At 36.1% G+C, this 19,203-nt stretch overlaps 1 protein-coding gene across 1 annotated transcript in view; it reads left to right on the top strand.

Annotated features, from left to right (window-relative positions):
* The window catches only part of PLXDC2 (plexin domain containing 2), a 435,546-nt gene that overhangs the window by 327,618 nt on the left and 88,725 nt on the right, over nt 1–19,203 (top strand). Inside the window, exons 9-10 of the mRNA XM_040645359.1 lie at nt 9,036–9,131; nt 9,324–9,405. Coding sequence (XP_040501293.1) covers nt 9,036–9,131; nt 9,324–9,405 — 178 coding nt within the window. The remainder of the gene's footprint in view (nt 1–9,035; nt 9,132–9,323; nt 9,406–19,203) is intronic.

The raw sequence follows: 19,203 nt of genomic DNA, 5'->3' as shown, positions 1-19,203 counted from the left end.
GAGCCCAGATCCTCAGCTTAATCTACCCATGGCAACATGGGAATGCAAGCTATAACCTTGAGAATAATTTTTCCCAGTGGGAACACAGTTGCTATACCATTCTTATCAGTTGGTGAAGGTTTGGTAAAGCATTTGAAAAGCTGGTAGGTAGGATTAATTTATTTATTATGAAGATTTCTCCGCACCCTTTCATCATAATATCAACAACAAAGAACTTGTTTTTCAGTTTTTTAAAGGCTTCCAAATAGTAAATGATTTCAATGCAACTTTCAAGCATTGTTTATTACTGTAGTCTTTACCTTTCAAAAAAGATCAGGTGATCTGATAGTTTAAAATATCAAAGAGAATTCAGGCATTGTTAGTAAATTAGTAAACGGTTCTGAGGTTACAAGGGAAATTCCTTTGCTCCTTCCAAAAAGAAAAAAAAAAAAAGAAAACAACCCATGGTGAAATTAACCCTTATATCTAAAAAGTAAAATAAAAGATAAAAATTAGTTAGCAGTCCCGAAAGAATGGGATACCATAGTGGGAATACTAATCATGAGACCTTGAGCATTTTATTTAATTCCTATAACTTAACATACGAGATGGTCATATTAATACCCACGATGCAAGGGGTACTTAGCATGCAGTGCTTGGCACCAAGTAAGCCCTGTGTTTGTGTCCATCTTTATTGTTGCTTCATCAGCGTCAACGTTGTCACGGGACACCTGGGTGTCTCAGTCGGTTAAGCGTCTGCCTTCAGCTCCGGTCAGGATCCTGGGATCCTGGGATAGAGCCCCACATGGGGCTCCCTAGTCGGTGGGGAGCCTGCTTCTCCTTCTCCCTCTGCCTGCAGCTCTCCCTGCTTGTGCTCTCTGTCTCTCTTTGTCAAATAAATAAATAAAATCTTTAAAAAACCCACAAAAATCAAAAAAACATTGTCACTTTAAAAAGACAGCGATGCTAAGATGACCACATCCAGAAACAAGTGCTCAGGAAAATGGGTCCACGGGGAATTTCCACCTGAAAACACCTCAACACCCTCTCTCTGAAACTCATTCTTTCTAACTAAGTATCCTTTGTTTCTTGACTTCTCTGTCTGTCTTGTCTGTCTGTCCATAGGTCTCTGCATCACCTTCTATTTCTTATAAAATATTTTGTAGAAGTTTAGAAACAGAAGAACACAGAGATCAGGTGATTCGGCCTCCTCAGGTCCAGATGTGAAAAACAGGTCTACGTACAATGACTTCGATTATTCATTACCGAACTCCAAATGTAAAAACGTACTTGTGATGATAAGCATAGTGCATATTAATTCAGAGAAATTTGTAAAATAACAGCGAATGCGAAGAAGAGAATTTAATTGGTCTGTAAATCTACCACAGAGAGATACCAATCAATGTTTCCCTGTATCTGCATCCAAACCTGTGTTTATAGTAGAGACACATGCCAACACGTGCACATTAAGAAAATTGGCATGGGACTATAAGTATTTTGAGAGAAAAATAGGTATATTTTTCTCTTAATATGTATAACACATTCTTTTCTGCACTGCTAAATACCTGTCTAAACTGTGGTCATTAATAGCTGCAAATTGCTTTATTTCATAATTTATGTGACCTGTCTGAACACTGGTTTGTCATGTTGGTTGCTTTTCATATTAATTACCAGCAGAACAGTGCTGAACATCTTTGTTTGTAAATGTTGACACAACTCTCTAAAAATGAATATGTGGCCATTGACTGTTGATGTTTTTTTTTTATGTACTTTGACAAATTGCTCTCTCTAAAGGTTGTACCAATTTACTTTTCCACCAGCTTTTTATTAGATATCCCATTTCCCCAGGTGCTCCCAGACACTATTATCATTTCTTAAACCCTGCAAATTTGATCCACGAACATGATATTTCATTGTTGCCTTAATATTCCTTAGATTACCAGAAAGTTTTCACATTGTCATGTAATCATAGGTCATGTGTCATTTCCATAATTTCTCATTAAATAGCTTTATTAAGTAATTCTCAGCCTCGGCTTACATCCCTGCAGCGTGCAGAGATCTTCCCGGATAAATGTATAGTTCTCACTAGTACCGTTCATACTCGTTTGTTTCTCTCTGCTCCAACTTAACACTCTGAATTTCCATCTGAATCTCTAGGGTGCTGACCTTCTCCATTGCGCCTCACCTTTTCTTTGCCTTCTGAGCTTAAAGAGCCTAACATTTCCAGCAAGAAAACCCAGAAAATCCACTCTTGCCTTCACAGTTCTTTTATTTGGGAATGTAAAGCAACGCCATTTTAGTAATGTGAAAGCTAGTTTTACACACACGTAGAATTCTTGTCCAAGAAACCAAGCTGGAAAGCTGCCGACCTAACTGGAAACGGTTCTTCTCCGAGTTAACGATAACGGCTATTTCTGAGTCCTTGAGAACACTCCACTTTATTCTTCTCGCCAGCAGTACATTTTCTGCCTCTTTCTTTACATCAATCCCTCTCTCATCAGCATCTGTTGGTTTCAATTTATTGACCTTGTTCCTGCTACAACTTGCTTTTCCTTTGCTGGTTATTATTCACAGCTTAATAAGAAATATTAGCATTTTCAAAGATAAAAGTCACAACTAATTTGGAGAGCAAATGTATTTTAAAGATGCTCAGAGGTTCAGTGAACTCTTTGAGGACCATTGTATATGGTTTGTCATATGTGGTCGCTTTATAAGCTTTACAGACCAGGAAGCAATTTTTCAAAGAACTTGACCAAATTTACATTTATAGACTTAAAAAGAAAAAAAAGAAGCTTATCAAACAAAAAGATTTGTTTTTTACTCTGCAGAATGTCTGAAGCTTCAATTGTCAGAAAACATAATAGCATAGACCAGTACTATCTAATGGAATTTTCTGCACTGTAAAATATTCTAAATCTGAACTGTTCAGTATTGGTCTCATTAGCTGCGTGTGACTACCAGCACTTGAAGTGTGGCTAGTGATGTTTGGGAATTGAATTTTTAATTTGATTTCATTAATTAATTTTAATTTAAGGAGATACATGTGACTAGTGATTGCCACATTGGACAGGGTGATAATAGACCATATATGCATATTTAAATAAAATACTATATTTCAGGTATAATATATACAGAATATACGTTTTACTTCTTCTTTGCCTTCAAAAAGCCTTAGAACTTTTGATACAATTAAATAATACATTTTCAAATATAAACATCCCATTATAACTGATTTTCCCCAAATAAAACAATTTGTAATTTTGATTGGCTAGTAGGACACCTCCGTTACAATTACTTAGCAACTGTAATTAAAAAAAAAAAAAAAAGCATGTTGACAGCTATGGAGGAAATGAATAATCTTGAACAAACTGAAGATATTTTTTCTTTCATAACCCAACTAAAGCTCTTTTAGAAGAACTGAGCCTCTCTTGTTAGTCTCAAAGTTATCAGGGTCTTTTCATTCATTTAAGGACACACTGATCCACAAATCCTTTAGTAAATTGGGTCATCTTACCTTCTTGGTCTGCAAAATGGAAAACACTTCAAAATTATTCATTTTACAGAAGATAAAATTACTTCTCTTTCCAGCCCAGCTTCCTCAGGTACTTTGGTTCCCACATATGCACTTGCCCACTCAAGGTTCAACAAAAGGAAAAAGGAACAGAAATCATGACATTTTCCCCATAAAATATCCTTTCATGAAGCTCTTCCAAGATAGAAAGTGTTATGCAAAGTGACGTTCTATTGCTTAATACATACATTGCAAACATACCCTATTTGATATGTTTGATTTTTTTTAAAAGAACCAAATATTTAAGAATTGTCTGGATATTAGAAATCACAGATTAGTTAATCATAACATATTTCAGAATGTTTTTTAGAATCTATGAATGAAAAACAATTCCTTCAGGGACTTGTGGCTCAATTGGCTTTTTAAAAATCTATTCATTCATTTATTCATTGACTTTTTATCCTATACCAACATCAGATAAAATAAAATTTTACCAATACAGAGATGTGTCTCTCAATATATTTAATAATTTATTTCTAATATAAAATACTAAAAGTCACAGAAAGGACTTCAATACATTATTAAAAATTCAAGACATTTAAACATTTATGTATTTAATAAATATCTATTGAGTACCTATTAGGCTAGGATTTATTGGTCTAAGGAAGAGAAACCAACTTAATGTGCTTTTATTTTATTCGGTAAAGTGAATCAAAAGTTCATCTTTGCAGTGGTTACCTTACTATAGAAGGAATAGGAAAGTAGTCAAAATAGTTCTCAAAAATAGTCTAACTAGAAAAATACAATTTTTCTATCAAGGTCTATCTGCCTTTTTAATTTTAAATTATGACCTCTGATTCAATTTCCCACTTTTCTCTCTCATGTTTGCCTTCAAATTTATGCTATCCTTTGCCTTAATTATTTTTATTTTTCCTATTACATAATGAATATTCCTATTTAATTTACACTTCCCTACTGCACAGAAAATATTGCTATTTTTAACTAAGACTGGTTGGATACCTTTATAAACATGCCCACATGTTAATTTTTCCAGTTGGATTTTTTTATGGGATGTTTAGTTTCTTGGATATGTAGGGGATTTTTCTTACATAAGTGCCAAACATCTGCATAATTTAGCTCTAAAATCTTTTTAAAAACTTGATTTTAAAATAAAGAAATCTTACTGCATTTCAGCCACTGTGATTTAAGAAAGTCACAGTCTTCTTTTCTCTCAGAAAAAAACAGAGAGAGAGAGAGAGACTTAATGCTATTGCCAACATAAATTATAAAATCTCCCCATGTGTCTCAGAAATAAAGAGGTGTGTTCCCCTGGGGGAAGCACCATGTTCAGAGGAACAGTTCCTAGGTCAATGGGAACCATGACGTTAGGCCTGCAATCCATATGTCACACCAGCCCACTGAGATACTGCTTGACCATTTACTGTCCCAGTGCTCGTTCTAGTTCTCTTCTTGGGCAAAGGGATTACTGAAGGAAGTCAGGACATGCATCTTGTTTAAGCCCTTACTAAATATATGTGGAAGGAGGAGAAAAGTGAAGATTGGTTTTAGGTGAAGTTTCTGATTTTCTTTATGCATGCGCAAGTAACTTATGAAATCTGACCCTTTGGGTGTTAGTAGTGGCCTGAAACTTCACAAGCAATGAGGGAACGATGAGAAGAAAAATCTAAGAGGCTCACACTATTACTTCATGGCCCTCTAAATTTTATGTTGCCTTAGCCAACATGAATTACATTATTATTTAGTAGAATTAGAACTACAGAAGGAATAAAGAAATATTTGAAGCAAAAGCATCTTTTGTTTGTAGATGCTTGACTTAACAACGCCAACCAGCTATTTCAGTCAGTGGATTACATTTTTGTAATTCACTGCTATAATGGTGTCTCTCTCTCTCTCTCTCTCTTTTTTTTGTTTTCTCAAGAGTCTCTATTTTTTTCCCAAGTCTTCATGGTGGGAATGAACTTGCAGGGGCACAGCACACACTCTTTACATTAAAGAGTTCTCAGTGAATGGTGCTGTGTGGTGGGCTCCATTGGAACTCGAAAAGAAATAACCATTTGGGACCAGTCATGAAGCATGCTAGCAAATCATTTATTTGACACTTCAGACAATATTAAAATATTTATATAAATGGAAGAATCTGCCAATTTAGGAAATTACTCACACATTCTCTATGTGAATGTTAGCTTTAAAGACAGGCAAATAAACTAGATCATGGCTAAACATGCCACAGGGTACTCATTAAACTGTTCATTTCGGCCAGAGTGAATATTGATTGGAGAGGATTCCTGGTGTTTCCATATGATCACTCTGTTCCCCCCTGTTAATATTGCTCAGAATTTCTAAAAAATGTAATTCATTAGTCACTCTTTGAATTGTATCACCTTAAGATTTGGATACTAAACTTTATTTTCTACGTATTAGTCTGCTCAGAGATTTCGTTTATTTTTTTTTTTAATTTTTAAAATCCCCTAAAGGGTATTATAGTCAAACTTGGTTTTGTAAAGTTGTAAGGAAACACTTAAAGCTGTATCAGCACGACTAAGACTGAATTCTTGGTACAGCATCATTTTGGCTGACTTTCTAAAGAAGACACATGAGCTAAATACATTTCTGGAATCAAATGAAAGCTTCTAGTATTGGCAGGAGCTCCCAGTAAATACATTCCTAATTACTTGTTTCTGACAGGGGTGTCTCTGAAATACAACAAAAATGACCATTTGGAAGCTGTCATTAATTGGCAGGTCATCAAACAAAAATCGTTCTCATTAATTTTAGTTTTGTTAAACGCATGTCCTCCCCGTCGTTGGAGGGGTCTGAGCAGGTGATGGAACTAGCATATCAAAACAGGCCACTTTCCCTTAACCCCATATGCATAATCAATAATTAACTTCCAGAGGCTTCACAGCCGTGTCAGTACTTGGAGATTTTCAAAGTATAATATGAAATGAAGAGAAAATGAGTATTTTAAGTACCTAGGAATATGATAGATACTAAGCAAACTTGAATATGAAGGAGACTCAAAAACCCCCAGCCCAGGGATCTCATGGCAAAGCCATGTTATTTAATGTTATTTATTTATTTCCAAGAACAAAATTATTTAGTAAAATACAAGGGAAAGCAGTAGAGGAAGGTGTATTACTTAGACAAAGCAGAAGCTGGGTAATCTTTTTGTGTGCCTTAAAACTTAAAAAAAAAAATGTGCCTCAAGAAACCTTATAGATACCTTGAAATTAGGATTTTCTGTAGTGTTTGATAAAGTTTACACCTTGAAAATTATATATGCATCTTTCCCTTATACCAAAAATAAATGGATTGGATGATGGTTCTTAAGCAGTGTTTTCCAATCGGATACACCTGAAGATATATTCAGCAAATGGCTCTAGAACCTCCCCAAGCCTCAAAAAAGTTCATTTGGGGCCAACCCCCTTCCTCTTCCAGAGTAGAATTTCATGGTGCATCATCAGAAATGAGTGAAAAGATATGAGTGGATAAAAGTAGAGATACGTGTAAGTAGATGTGACGTTGCTCCTGGATGTGTAGATAGAGCTACGTTTCCTGAACACTTTTAACAAAAGACAGCTCACTATTTCTTGGACACCATCTTCCTGCTCTGTGTTCTAGAGGAGATCACTGTTGGGTCAACTGACTTGAGTCAAAATTTAACTTTCTCAAAGCTAAGGTGGGAGACAAATTCCTGGAAGCCTGATTTCAGAGCCTTAGTGTGACTTCAGTGAGTTTAGGTCTATAGAAATAGACCATTACCTGCAGCATGTAACCAATGTGATGTTATAGTTGCCATATTGAACATGTATTGAGCCCTTGCGGTGTGAAAGGGATTGTTCTAGCCAATTTGCATTTGTTATCTCATTTTAGTTGTCAAAACAACTCAGTGATATAGGTACTGTTGTCTCTATTTTATAGATGAGGGAACTGAGATACAGAGAGGCTAACAAAGCAGCCCAGGGTCACACAGATACCAAGCAGCAACACTGGGATTTGAGCCCCACAAGACTGTTCAGGAGCATATACTATCAACCACTATGACGTATGACTTCCCAAGATTAGATACCATGATATTTTTTTCAATAGACTATAGCTTCCCAAATAATTCCTAATAGATATGATAGTATTCAGGAAATGCCTTCCTGTCATCACAAGCATTTTAAGAGCTAAATAAAATGCTGATAACATTAGTTTCCATTTCCATTTACCAAATTCAGGCACACTCATTAGCATAAGGCTCTGGTCTTTTTTTTTTTTTTTTTAAGATTTTATTTATTTATTTGACAGAGAGAGAGACAGCCAGCGAGAGAGGGAACACAAGCAGGGGGAGTGGGAGAGGAAGAAGTAGGCTCATAGTGGAGGAGCCTGATGTGGGGCTTGATCCCGTAACGCTGGGATCACACCCTGAGCCGAAGGCAGACGCTTAACAGCTGTGCCACCCAGTCGCCCCTCAGGTCTTTTTTTTAATAGAAGATTTTAAAAATATTTCATCAGCAGTCTTGACTGTAATAAAATGCCGTGTTTATCTGATATTTAATTATTAAAGTTCGTGTCAAAGTCTCCAATCTATCCTATTCCTCAGGGGTACTATTGGATTTGCTGATGATTACAAATTCGTTCATGCAATATAAGTACTAATTATTAACCTTCCTCAGATATGATATTGTGTATTTAATAAGTATCCATACTAAATTTTTAAGCTGATTTAAGTTTGTTTTTTTTTTTTTTTATTAAAGAAATTTCATTCTAAACCTTTAAAGCACTGAGACTCACATTCTGGCAAAAAATAACTTTATTTAGGCAGTGAGTTTTATTTATTTTTTTAGGCTGTGAAAAATTTTAATTGCTACCCATTCCTAAAGAACTTACTTTAGCTTTACCTTTAAGGGTTTTGTTTTGTTTTTTTTTTAAGATTTTATTTATTTATTTGACAGAGAGAGACAGCCAGCAAGAGAGGGAACACAGCAGGCGGAGTGGGAGAGGAAGAAGCAGGCTCCCAGCAGAGGAGCCTGATGTGGGGCTCGATCCCATACCGCCAGGATCACACCCTGAGCCAAAAGCAGACGCTTAACGACTGTGCCACCCAGGCGCCCCTACTTTAGCTTTAGTTTTAAAGAAATGGTGTCATCTTACCTTCTTGATTTTATGTCAGAAACTTTCAAAATACATAAATCTATTAAGAAAATGTCTTCATTTTCTATTAATGTCTTCAAATCTATTAAGAAAATGTCAGTGTGTCATAGAGAACAATGGGTTGGAGCCCCTGCTCGTGAAGTGAGGTTTCTGGGACCATAATTGACATTTAAACTTCATTGATTAAAAAAAAGACATCTGGGTATATCAGTACATGATTTTCAGATTTCTTTCTTACAATCAGTCTCTTCACAGGGGTTGATTATTTTAAATCTTCATTTTAAAACCAGCTTGGGTGAAAAGTGTATCATTCTACATTCATTATCAGACTTTGTTTTATAGGCGAAGACATCTTGAAAGATTTTTTTTCCTATTTTTGTTTTTACAGATGTCCGAAGAAGAACAATTTATGAATACCACCGAGTAGAGCTACAAATGTCAAAAATTACCAATATTTCAGCTGTGGAGATGACCCCGTTACCTAGTAAGTTACCAAGTGAACAGGGCTAGGTGGAAAATTTAATGATCTGATCTGTTGATGCATAAGTATCTTGCTCCTGTGTGTATATGGGGGTAGGTGGGTGATTTTAATTTTGGTTGAGCAATCTTTTTTTTTTTTAATTTCTCTCCATGCTGCCAATTAGTCTTGATAAACCTATTCTGTCCTGTTTCCTAGCATGCCTCCAGTTTAATGGTTGTGGCCCCTGTGTATCCTCTCAGATTGGCTTCAACTGCAGTTGGTGTAGTAAACTTCAAAGGTAAAAAAGAGTAATGCAGAAAATTTAAAATTTTTACAAAGACTTGTTGCTTCTAACTCTTCCATTGAATTTTAGATGTGTCAGCTGTGTTGGTTAGGTATATATGAACAGATGTATACACGTTAAAAAAAAAAAAAAACACCCATGACCAAAAGGCAAAAAAATGCTCAGGATTTTAAGGAATTTTAATATTTTCCTTTGATCACTCACAATTAGAGCTTCAAAGTCAATAAAATAATTTTCTGGTATACAGTTATCATCTCTATGGGGCTTAAACTAGATGGTGATCATGATTGATAGGTCTATAAATGGATGCTCTTGGCCCATATTCTTCAGAAAACATGGTATGACATATAATTACTCTAACAAGGACGGTGTATGCATGGTCACATGCACCTTCTCAGTAAATTCCAGTGAGTATCTCAAAGGTTACTGGCGAAGGTTAGAGATGTAGTCCAGAAAAGTTAGGGAATAAAGTGACAGTAACCGACCTCTACAGAAATAGAATGCGTGGTCTGATTTTTCATGAATGGCAAAGAGGAGTTTTTAGTCCATAGAGTTTCTCAGAGAATGAATGATCACTTGTTGGCAATACGGAGGGAAGACTTAACTGTGTTTTGTTATTTGCTCAACCATTTTGTGCGTCGGTGTTATCCCAAGTACTGGGAAGGCAGCAGCAAATAATACAGATGTGGTCCCTGCCTCCCCCATAGAGTTTCCAGTCTGTCTGGGAATAAGTCCCCTTCCACCTTCACAGTCTATGAAAAGTTCTCCCTGCAGGTGAGGAACCGAGTCTTCAGGCTCCTCGTGTGTGTATGTTGCATCAGACCTTCCCGTTGTAGGAGCACCCTCTGTCTTATCATCTTGCTGCAGCCTTTGCTCTAATGACAGAGGCCTGTTCGGGAATACTTGAAACATTATTGAAGTATGAAGAATAGAATGCCAATTCTCTGATAACAAGCTTTGGGAAACATGTTTAACTTGCTAACTTTGGGGCAACCAGTACAGTATTGTGGCTAGAACAACATTATTTATTATAACCTTTGTTTTGTTTTCAGTGCAACCTGTTCCAATAATTTCCTTTGTGCCATGAATGTCAGAGAATGAAAAAGCAAGCAGGAGATTAACATTCTTAAAAGTAGATTTTAACTTTCCTGTATCTCTGGAGTGGAAAGAACAGCTTTGCAAATGAGAGTTTGTGGACATTTATATTCATATATTGTTGACATTCCATAAAGATTACATGCATATTGGAAGTTATGCAAAATCGGTTTAGATGACAGCCAAAAGGTGTCTCAGGAGATGGCACTTTAATATGTTTAGTTAAGTAATACTGAGCTCACACATGAGAAACTCCCAAAAGAATTAAGTGGAAGGCCCTGGCTTAAGGTGTGCCCCCAATTCAAGTTCCCTTTCTGTGGTCACCTCCTTTAAGTCCCCCTAAACCACAAGTCTGTGTGAGGTGCCCAACCCCTGTGTTTCTCGGTATCCTGGGCAAAATTCCATCATCAGCAGTCACCTTAGGTCTCGTGGACACTTGTTCATTTGTCTGTCTCCTTTGCTAGACTGTGGCTTTACTAAGGGTGATTGGTCTTTATATCTCCAGAACCTAAGAATGTACCTTGGACTGCAGAAAAATGAATGAATGAATGAATGAATGAATGAATGAATGAATGAATCATCATTAGGTTCCAAATGAAGGAATCATGATTAGATTTGTCTGGGAACTAAGGGTTTCTGTGGATGAGAGACTTTCAGTGCTGAAGCTAGGAGAGTCCAAGGAAAACCAGGAGAGGTAGCCCCCCTCTAGCCAGATTACCATTAGAACAGTTCTCAACTGAAATAATATTGTTTTCAATGAAGGTTTGGGACACTACCTGTCTTTCACCAACCATTTCATTATTTTTTAAAAATATTTTTGCTGAAAATAAACATATGTTTATATATGTTTAAATATATGTTTTAAGTTCTAAAACAAGCAATTTTGCATTGTGCAAATGGCATTATATTAATATTTCTGTTTTATCGAGAGATTTCTCTGCCAGACATTGTGCCAAAGAATTTAAGTGATAAGTTTGAACTGAAACTAGATCTATGTGACTTCCAGCCTGTGGTCTTGATACCTCACCTGTCCTGCCTCACACCTGCCGGGCTGCAGATGCACTAAGCAAGTTAATCTTTATTGCTTCCTGAAAAGTAGTAGACATACTACTGAAAAATAAATATTTTTGTAATTGAGGCTGCAAGAAAATTGCATGGTTCTGAAATTGGCATAAAAAGAATGCAGAAGAGAATCAAGCAAAGCATAAGACTTTTGTGGATTATTGAAAGCATCGTTGTTTTAAAAAGGTTAATTGAAAAAGGGAAAGTGGTGATGCATATGAATAGGGAAGGAATTCACCAAAGAACATTACTTTAAAAACTACAAGTTTTCTGCATGTTACCATTTGGTGTTTTGCTGAATACCAAACACTGGTTTAAAATCTTAGATTTATTTTTAATTCTTCAGCAACTCAGTTATATACATATCAAAACCTGCTTAATTAATTGGTTTAACTATGGCTCATTGCACTTTTGTTCAATTTAATTTCCCCACTGCATTTCATTAATTTCTCCTTAGACCTGTGAGCTTCAAAACTTTGCTTTGGCTGCCCAGAAGCATTTCCCCAGACTTTAGAGCTTTTATTAACAAGTTCAATAAAACAAGAGGAGTCTTATCCTAAGCAGCACAAAAATTGCCTCTCAGATTTTTTTCTTCCATCCTTTTTACTTTCTCCTTTGTGCTCATTTACCCCTGAATGATAATCAGTTGGTGGTGATTATTGAACTCTCAAGTTGGGCTTGCTTTAAAAAGATAAGATAATTTTAATTGGCTTGTTTATTTCCTTTAATTCCTATTTTTCAGGAAGCAAAAACTAAGGCAAAATGTTTTTAATGGCTGATCCAAGGTCTAAAGGAATTTGAGTTATAGAACATTTAATGAGATCCATGATCAAAAATGTTACTTACGATAGGTGGCCTATTACTTATAGGTAAGAATGCTTTTGTTTCTTCACTGAAAATTGAGAGGACCTGAGTCAACCACTATCATACCTTCTATTTTCACTCATTCAACAAAAATTTCTCAGAGTCTTTGTGTTCAGGTTACTATCCTAGATTATGAATTCAATGGTAAACAAACTTCCCTCATGGAGCTTACATTTCTAGTATGAAGAGAAAGAATTTAAGCAAATAGACATGCAGAAAATAGAGTTGGCAGTGATGAGTGCTATGGCAAAAGAAATAAAACAAACATTATAAGGGAAAATGTAGCAAAACTGATAAGAATAATAGGAGTTTATTTGTTGGTAACATGCTTAAGCAACCTAGCCTTTTTTAAGGGAACTTGGTTTCATTAGCCTTCATCATCTGAAAGTCTGTTTTTTAATTGAAAGTATATTTTGGCTCAGGGCTCCTGGGTGGCTCAGTCAGTTAAGCATCCATCTCTTGATTTCAGCTCAGGTCCTGATCTCAGAGTCTGAGATCAAGACCTGCATCAGGTTCCACACTGAGCATGGAGCCTGCTTAGGATTCTCTCTCTCCCTCTGCCCCTCCTCCTTGCCCTCCCCCACCTTTGTACACATTTGCATGCAGGCTCTCTCTATATATATACACGTGTGTGTGTGTGTGTGTGTGTGTGTGTGTGTATAGGTGTATGTATACGTATAGACTCTTAAAGTATTCATTCACTCATTCATATATTTAAAAGTTTATTGAATACTTTCTGCACTAATCTAAATAGCAAGCACTAGTATAAACACTGTGATAGTTCCAACAATAATCAGGTATTAAAGCCAAAGCTCTCACGGAACTTAGAGTTTAGCTTACCAAGCTAGAAAACAAACAAATTAATAATTAAGCAAGCAAAAAATCAGTTGATGATGAGTGATCTGTTGAGTTTGAAAAAGCCAGTGATTGCTGAGGAGTGGGTGGCCAAGAAAGGCTTCTTGGAGGAAGTGACTCTTAGAGCTGAATGATTGAGAACCAGCTACATCTAGCAAGGTGAAGGCAAAGAGTATTTCAAAGGAACTGGCAAGTGCAGTGGCCCTATAGTGGGTTCAAGCTTGATCTGATGATGAAAGGAAGAAGTGCAGTGAGTTGGGAGCATTGAGGGTTGAGCCTGAAGAGAGAATGGTATCAAATGAGGTCCGGCAGGTTGCAAAGTACCAAGACACAGATGGCTTTGTAAGTCAGGAAGTGTTTTATTTATTCTCAGGGTGATGGGAAGCCTTTAGATTCTGAAAGAACTTAAGCAGAGGAGTGTTGTGATTTCATTATATATTAAAAATTAAACTCTGAGGGTGCCCGGGTGGCTCAGTGGGTAGAGCACGTGATTCTTGATCTTTGGGTCATCAGTTTGAGCCCCTTGTATGGTATAGAGTTTACTTTAAAAATATTAAAAATGAAACCCTGGCTGTCCCAGGAGAATAGTTGTGTGTGTGTGTGTGTGTGTGTGTGTGTGTATGTGTGTGTGTGTGTGTAGAAAGATTGAAAAGGAAGAGAATAGTGGAGAGTGTATGCAGTAGTCTACAGGAGGAATGACAGCTGCTTGGTCAAGGATGATAATTATGGGGATCAGGAGAGATGAATGAATGTGAGATATTTTGGGAAGGAGACAAATTACTTACTAATGGATTAAAAGTGAAGGTAGAAGGAAAGAAGAATCAAGGCTGCTTTCTAGATTTTTATTTGAGTAATTTGGACGGATGCTGGCACTCATTTTTTGAGTAGGATGGCACAAGAAACAGAGTCTGGGGTGGAGGGAAATAAAGAACTTAGTTGGGGACAAGTTCAGTTTGAGATGTCTATCAGACTTCAAGTGAAAGTGTTGAGTAGGTGGGAATATATAAACTAGAAATTTCGGGAAGAGGTTGTGGCTGGACTTTCAGATTGGAGAGTCATTATCATATAGATAGTATTTAAATTCATGGGGCTGAGTGAGATCAGCTATGGAGGGAGTGTAAATTGAAAATAGACGAGATTGTAGGAGCTAGCTTCTGTCGTGGCATAATGAAGTCTGATGCTAATTTTTCATTATATAAAATTATTTTAAAATATATTTGTATACATGTCTGTATAGACAGAGACTACCTATGAAAAGATACATACGGGATTGATAACAATATTTGTCTCTGGGGGAAACAGTATTTGTCTCTGGAGACAGGCATGAGGATGAGTCTTACTTTTTATTATGTACTCTTGTGTAGAAGTTGAATTTTTGCCACATGGAGTTGAAGACAAAAAGAGGAATCAACAAAGGAGAAACGAGAGAACATAAATTCAAGAGCAGAGATGTAGTCTTACTCGTTTTAGTGTCTTCCACAGCACCTAACACTATGCCTAGACCAATGTAGGCGCCCAACACATCCAGTTGGACTGGTCATGCAGATGATCCAGGCCAGAAATTTGCACTTTCATGAGAATTCTAATTGGCCACTTTGGCTGTTCCCATGCATTGGCTTTGTTGGTATCAGCCATAGGGCTATAGAAAGGACTAAGTTGATGTTTAACATTAAATGTCAACATTTATAATTAAGCAGGTTGAATACAGGGGAGTCAGTCTCTTGGTGTCTCACTTTTAGAGAAATTTCCACCTCTTATTTACTTAGCTCTGGTCATGGTCATAGGACTACATGTAAAAATTTGGGAGTAAATACTTTCTTTGATTCCACCCATCAAAAGAATAAGTAGAATAGGGAAACCCCTACTAATGGTAGAGACATGTAGCTACTGGATACTAGTATCACCTATTTACTTAAGAAGATACGAGATGAGGGAAAAATGCTTTTGGATAACTGCTCTATATTTGTTTCGACCTGTTATTTCTATTGCATTTCCTTGAACATACCATGTTCAAGGCTGTTATTCTCCACTGAATGAACTGGATTTCTTTGCAGTAACAAAAAGAAAGATAGGGAAAAAAAGTGTCATGGTATTACACATGCAAAAATTTTGAAGTGTATAAAGTCAGAAATAGTGGCTAATAATTCATTAATGATACAAAATGTATTATCAACCTATATAAAGGATGAAAAACTCTTTTTATATAGGCACAGCTCAATTTTTTAAGATAGAATGTACTCATTATCATATGCTCATTTAGCTTATAGAAATTAAACTACCTAAGTTTGGGTGGAAAGAGAAATGAAGAGAACAAATTTAAATAATGCAGCCAATCCAACATTTCCCCAATCAGTAATCTTATGCTTCTGAATAAGAGCACCAAGGAGACTCAACTATACCTATCTCCTTCAGGTTTATTTCGATGTACCCCTAAACACATAAGCACATTGGCAGGATTGAATGTGACTTTAGGGTTTAAGGAAACATCAGACATTTTTCATACCACATGATCCTAAAATAAAGCCAACAACTTCATCTAGGATCAGCCAAAATCCAATGTCACAGTGACATTGGAGGGAAAAGTGGTTTTATTAAAAGAGTGGCAGGCTTCTGAAAGGGCTGTACTAAGGGAATTCCAAACATATTTTGACGCGGTATGATTTCTACCTACTTACTCACTTCCATATCTAGCCCTCAAGTAAGGTGCAACTCCACTGTAATCCTCACAGGGCCGTATAAAGCATTGTTAGGCTGATTTAGTTGTAAGTCTTAAGTTAGTCCAAGATTTTAAGCCTGAAAAGATAGGATCAGAAAACCCACAATTGTTGAATGACACTCCATGTATTCTTGGAATATGTGGCCCACTCTGAAATTTGTAAAATTAAGATTAATCAGCAGGGTATAATTATACTTGTTTAAATGTACCTTTTATATCCTGGGCAAAGCCATAGCCTATAACCCTTTTGAGAGTATGGCCTAAGTTCATATTCAAGGTTACTCGTATACTACACATTTACATGATTCTTTCACATAAAGGAAGGGGTGAATTCCAGACCTAATAAATAGTAGCTATTGGGGAAGTCCAGCAGCCCTGATCCAAAATTAATTATAACTGTATGCTTATTTCCATGGATTGGGTTAAAATAAAGTTCTACTTGGAAATGAACCAAATTTCAGATGGACATTTAGAACTCACCAAGCTTTAAGTTTTAAATAAACTTTTGTTGATTTATGTTTCAGTATGCTGACTTTCTTTCAAGTTGAAATCACCTCTATCTGCCTATTAGAATTACTGATTAGTAATATTTTGATAGCTGAAAATGTTACCATTTTCAATTAACTGAATGTCAGGTTTAAATGCAAAATATGAAGCTATTTAAACTAACAATCTATTTTTGTCTTTGATAGAAAGTTATGTCCTTACTGAAATATCAGATCCAACAAAATTATTTAATCGATGAAAAATTAATTGGAATGCTATTCATGCTGCCTAGTCATGATAGACAGGAAGAAGAGAATGCTACCATTTCTGATTGAAGGCATCAGAGAAACAGTAATCTTTAATTATATACTCAGCAGCAATGGATAAGGTCTGAAAACGTCTGAAAACTGGTCTGAAAGTGCTGAGCCCAGTAGCCCAAGTCTAGACCAAATGAGGTTCTTTCTCTTCAGTGAGTTCCTATGAAGTGTATCGGGCTTTCTGTGCCAGGCAGAACCAGCCAGTCAAGGTTCAGGAGGAGCTCCGAAGTGAGGACACATTCCTGTGTTACTCAAAAGGAATCAAAATTCCCCAAATGCATAGTAGAGGCAGTCATGTTTTGTTGTCCTAAGTGGATTAGACTAGATGTCTGAATACCTAATGGCCCAGCCAACAATTGGCTGACTGATCTTGGACAAATCCATAAACTCTTTGACTTTACATCCTCGAATGTGCAATACATATCTCATCTAGATATATGTGATTCTCGTATTTCTTAATTCTGAGTGGCCCTAGGTTCAGTAGTTCTCAATTATTTCTCAATTATATCTCAGTTTAAAAAACTGTACAATTAGTACAGTTAAAAATTGCCATAGGAGCCTGTTGAAATGCAGATTCTCTGAATCTTAGCAAGGGATTCATATTCAGTAGGTCCAGAGTGGAGTCCAGGGACTGAACTTTTTAATAAACCTCTTCTGGGGATCCTTAGGTAATCCAAGACGAGCACAGTGGAAATGCTGATCTTATATCAATGGGCTGAGAGTCTTGTAAGCCTGCAGTAGTGCACCAAAGGTGTGTGGAGACACTTAGCCTTACTTTGGGATAGAGGAATAAAGAAAAAAAATATTTGAAGATAAAAATATTTGTTGTTAAAACCTATTAGGAGTTAATGAAATAGGTGTTGATAAAAGAAAGCAAGAAGTTTTTGAATAAGTACAGTGTATGTAATAAATAAATAGGGAGATTTGGGAACATTGTTAGCTAGTTAAAATCATTGGAACATCTTTGATTTCTGAATTTTCATTCTATCACTATTACGAAAGTAGAAATTCACTGTTCTAAAGGAATTGAGGTGCTTCTAGAAATTCCATGCAGCCAAAATAATTGTTTCAGATGTGCAATGTTCATAAGAGGTAAATTGAATTTGAATTTATTTTAGTGCAATTTATAATCCTTTCAAATTTAAATAAAGAATCTTAGCATTTCAGTTAATTAGCTTGTTCTGAAATACAGCATAAACAAAATTGTCTTCAAGAATACAAAATTAAAGTCTGTTTTTTTTTCCTTTTGAGCATTCCAAGCCTAACTTTAACAAAAGTATACTAATTCTTTTTGTGTGAATTAATTATAACAGTGTAATAAGCTATGATGTTATTTTATCCATTACATGAAAGCATTTTGAAGTATACTCTAATATAGAGAATAATTTTGTAAAGATCCATAAGATACTAGTAACAGGGTTGACCTTTGGGGAAACTGCCATGAATTGGAAATTGGCATAAAGAGAGATTATTACCATTTCATCATATTTCCTTTTGAAGAGTTTGAATTTTTATCACATGTACATATTACCTATACTGATTCAATTGACAAACATATATATTTTTAAGACAATGAAAGGAAATATATGTGTTAAAATTTACTAAGAAATTTTGGATACTCAGAAAATTCTGAAGTTAAACTTTCAGGAGCAGAAAATTATCAATTCTTTTCTTTTTTTTTTTTGAGATTATTTATTTTGAGAGAGAGGGAGAGAGAGAGAGCCATGTATGTGTGCACAGGGGAAGGGGCAGAGGGAGGGAATCTTCAAGCAGACTCCCCACTGAGCATGGAGCCCAATGGAGGGCTTGATCTCATGACCATGAGATCACGACCCATGGGAACAGGACCCAAAAGATCACGACCTGAGCCAGAACCAAGAGTCAGACGCTTAACTGACTGAGCCACCCACATGCCCCTTCTCAATTCTGAATATATAGGCTGCATTTCTTTCCTCTGGAGAGATGGAATTGGATTTATTAGCCTTTTGGATATAAAATGCATGTAATTCTATCGTTTTTAAAAAAGTATTGAACTATGTTTTTGTCTATCTTTTCATCTATCTGTCAATCATCTATTTTGCATTTTGGCCTCTGTCTCCTTTTTGCCACTGGCCATCTGCCAGTCTTTGAAGACGGTTGTGAATACAGAATAGGCACCAACTTCCTTTTTTTCCAAACTCAAAAGCAACAGGTGCTTGAGCCAAGTCTCCCGATAACCAAGTCCCACCTGAAATATCCAGGCATTCTTTTAAGTTGTCTTTGATCTTCCAGTCAGCGAATGCTGTGTTTGCATTCCATCTGAGCACCATTTGGCAAGCTAGAAATAAAATCTGTAGAATTATTTAGTATCACATCTGTTTATAGCTGCTTTTTCAAGATTAACCAAGTGATTTTAAA

The sequence above is a fragment of the Ursus maritimus genome, unplaced genomic scaffold (assembly GCF_017311325.1).
Source record: "Ursus maritimus isolate PB19 unplaced genomic scaffold, ASM1731132v1 scaffold_31, whole genome shotgun sequence".
NCBI classification, from domain to species: Eukaryota; Metazoa; Chordata; class Mammalia; order Carnivora; family Ursidae; genus Ursus; species Ursus maritimus.
Note: the sequence above shows the minus strand (reverse complement) of the source record. Positions and strands in the feature narration are given on the sequence as shown.